A 1,234-nucleotide genomic window follows, 5' to 3' on the forward strand; every position below is an offset into this window, starting at 1 on the left:
AAAAAAAAAAGAAAAGAAAAGAAAGGCCCTGGGTTCCACCCCCAGGGTAGCCCTCAGGGTCAGACTCTGGTGCCCTGTACAGATACCTGGGCAGCACTGCTCTGGGAGACCTGCGATGGTGCGCTGTCCTCACTCTCTTCTGCTGTGCTCCCCTGGGAATCTTGGGACACAATCTCTTCACCCTAAATGCCAAAGGACCAGACAATGGTGGGTCATAATACACATACTCAGGATCTTAAGACACAAGGTATGAGTTTATGGGCAATAGAAACATAGACATCAACTTGTGACCCAGCATCAAAGAAGGGATGTTCAACCCTTTACTTCATATTTCTATTTCTGATGCAGCAGAAAGTTCCAGAAAAGGTACATATATGTTTTCTAGTATCATGCTAGATTTGACTTAGTTAATGCTGACTGTGGATCTAAAATTTCTCTAGTACTTCGAGGAAGACAAGTCCCACAAACTAGCCACAATAAGGGAGAGGCTGAAGAAAGGGTAGCCAAGTGGCTTAAGAACAGCAGCTCTGACCACATTCTGGCAAACTCAAACTGGGAGCTACTTCTAGTGTCAAATGGCCTTACGAGAGGTTCCTTCTTTGTTTTGTTTTGTTTTGTTTTGTTTTAAAGGAAGGGTTTATTTAGCTCACAGTTAGTGGAAGTTTCAGTTCATACTCAGGTGGCTCCAAGGCAGAGTGGCACACTACAGAGAGCAACCTTTCATGGTGGTAGCAAAGAGCAGAGAGCAAAATGGAGAAGTAGCAGCAACAATGGCTGCAGAGAGCAAATCGGTCTCCCTTATGTTACCTGTAGGCTATCTGCCCCAGGCTGTGTGTAGCACTCACACCATCATCCCAGCAGTACTCAGACCCATAATCTCAGCCTTGGGTCACCCATAATCCCAGTGAATCATGAGTTAATCTCAAACTCTTGAAGTCTGCTCCATGACTGCATGAGGCTTTGGAGGGACACCTAGAGACAAACCATAACACCACTGAGAGGAAGGTCTGGAGCAAAGGAAGTGACCAGGTTCTCATCTGACCAAGAGAACTTATGGGACCTGAGTACAGAAAGCTTCCTTCTCTGAGCTTTGGTTTTCTTGTAAAGGGTTAATGTGAAAGTAATGTGATAAGTTAATGTAAAACTAAATGTAAAAAATTACTCTGTTCAACTTTCTGTGACCCTGCTTTCTTGTAAGACCACAAGGAGACTTGGTGTACCATTTTTTTTTTTT

General features: G+C 44.0%; 1 protein-coding gene across 1 annotated transcript in view; it reads right to left on the reverse strand.

Moving 5' to 3' along the window:
* The window catches only part of Fancd2 (Fanconi anemia complementation group D2), a 72,025-nt gene that overhangs the window by 3,568 nt on the left and 67,223 nt on the right, over window positions 1-1,234 (reverse strand). Inside the window, exon 43 of the mRNA XM_023704518.1 lies at window positions 87-182. Within this exon, the coding sequence (XP_023560286.1) occupies window positions 87-182 (96 nt within the window). The remainder of the gene's footprint in view (window positions 1-86; window positions 183-1,234) is intronic.

The sequence above is a fragment of the Octodon degus genome, unplaced genomic scaffold (genome assembly GCF_000260255.1).
Source record: "Octodon degus isolate 3935 unplaced genomic scaffold, OctDeg1.0 scaffold00008, whole genome shotgun sequence".
In the NCBI taxonomy this organism is placed as follows: Eukaryota; Metazoa; Chordata; class Mammalia; order Rodentia; family Octodontidae; genus Octodon; species Octodon degus.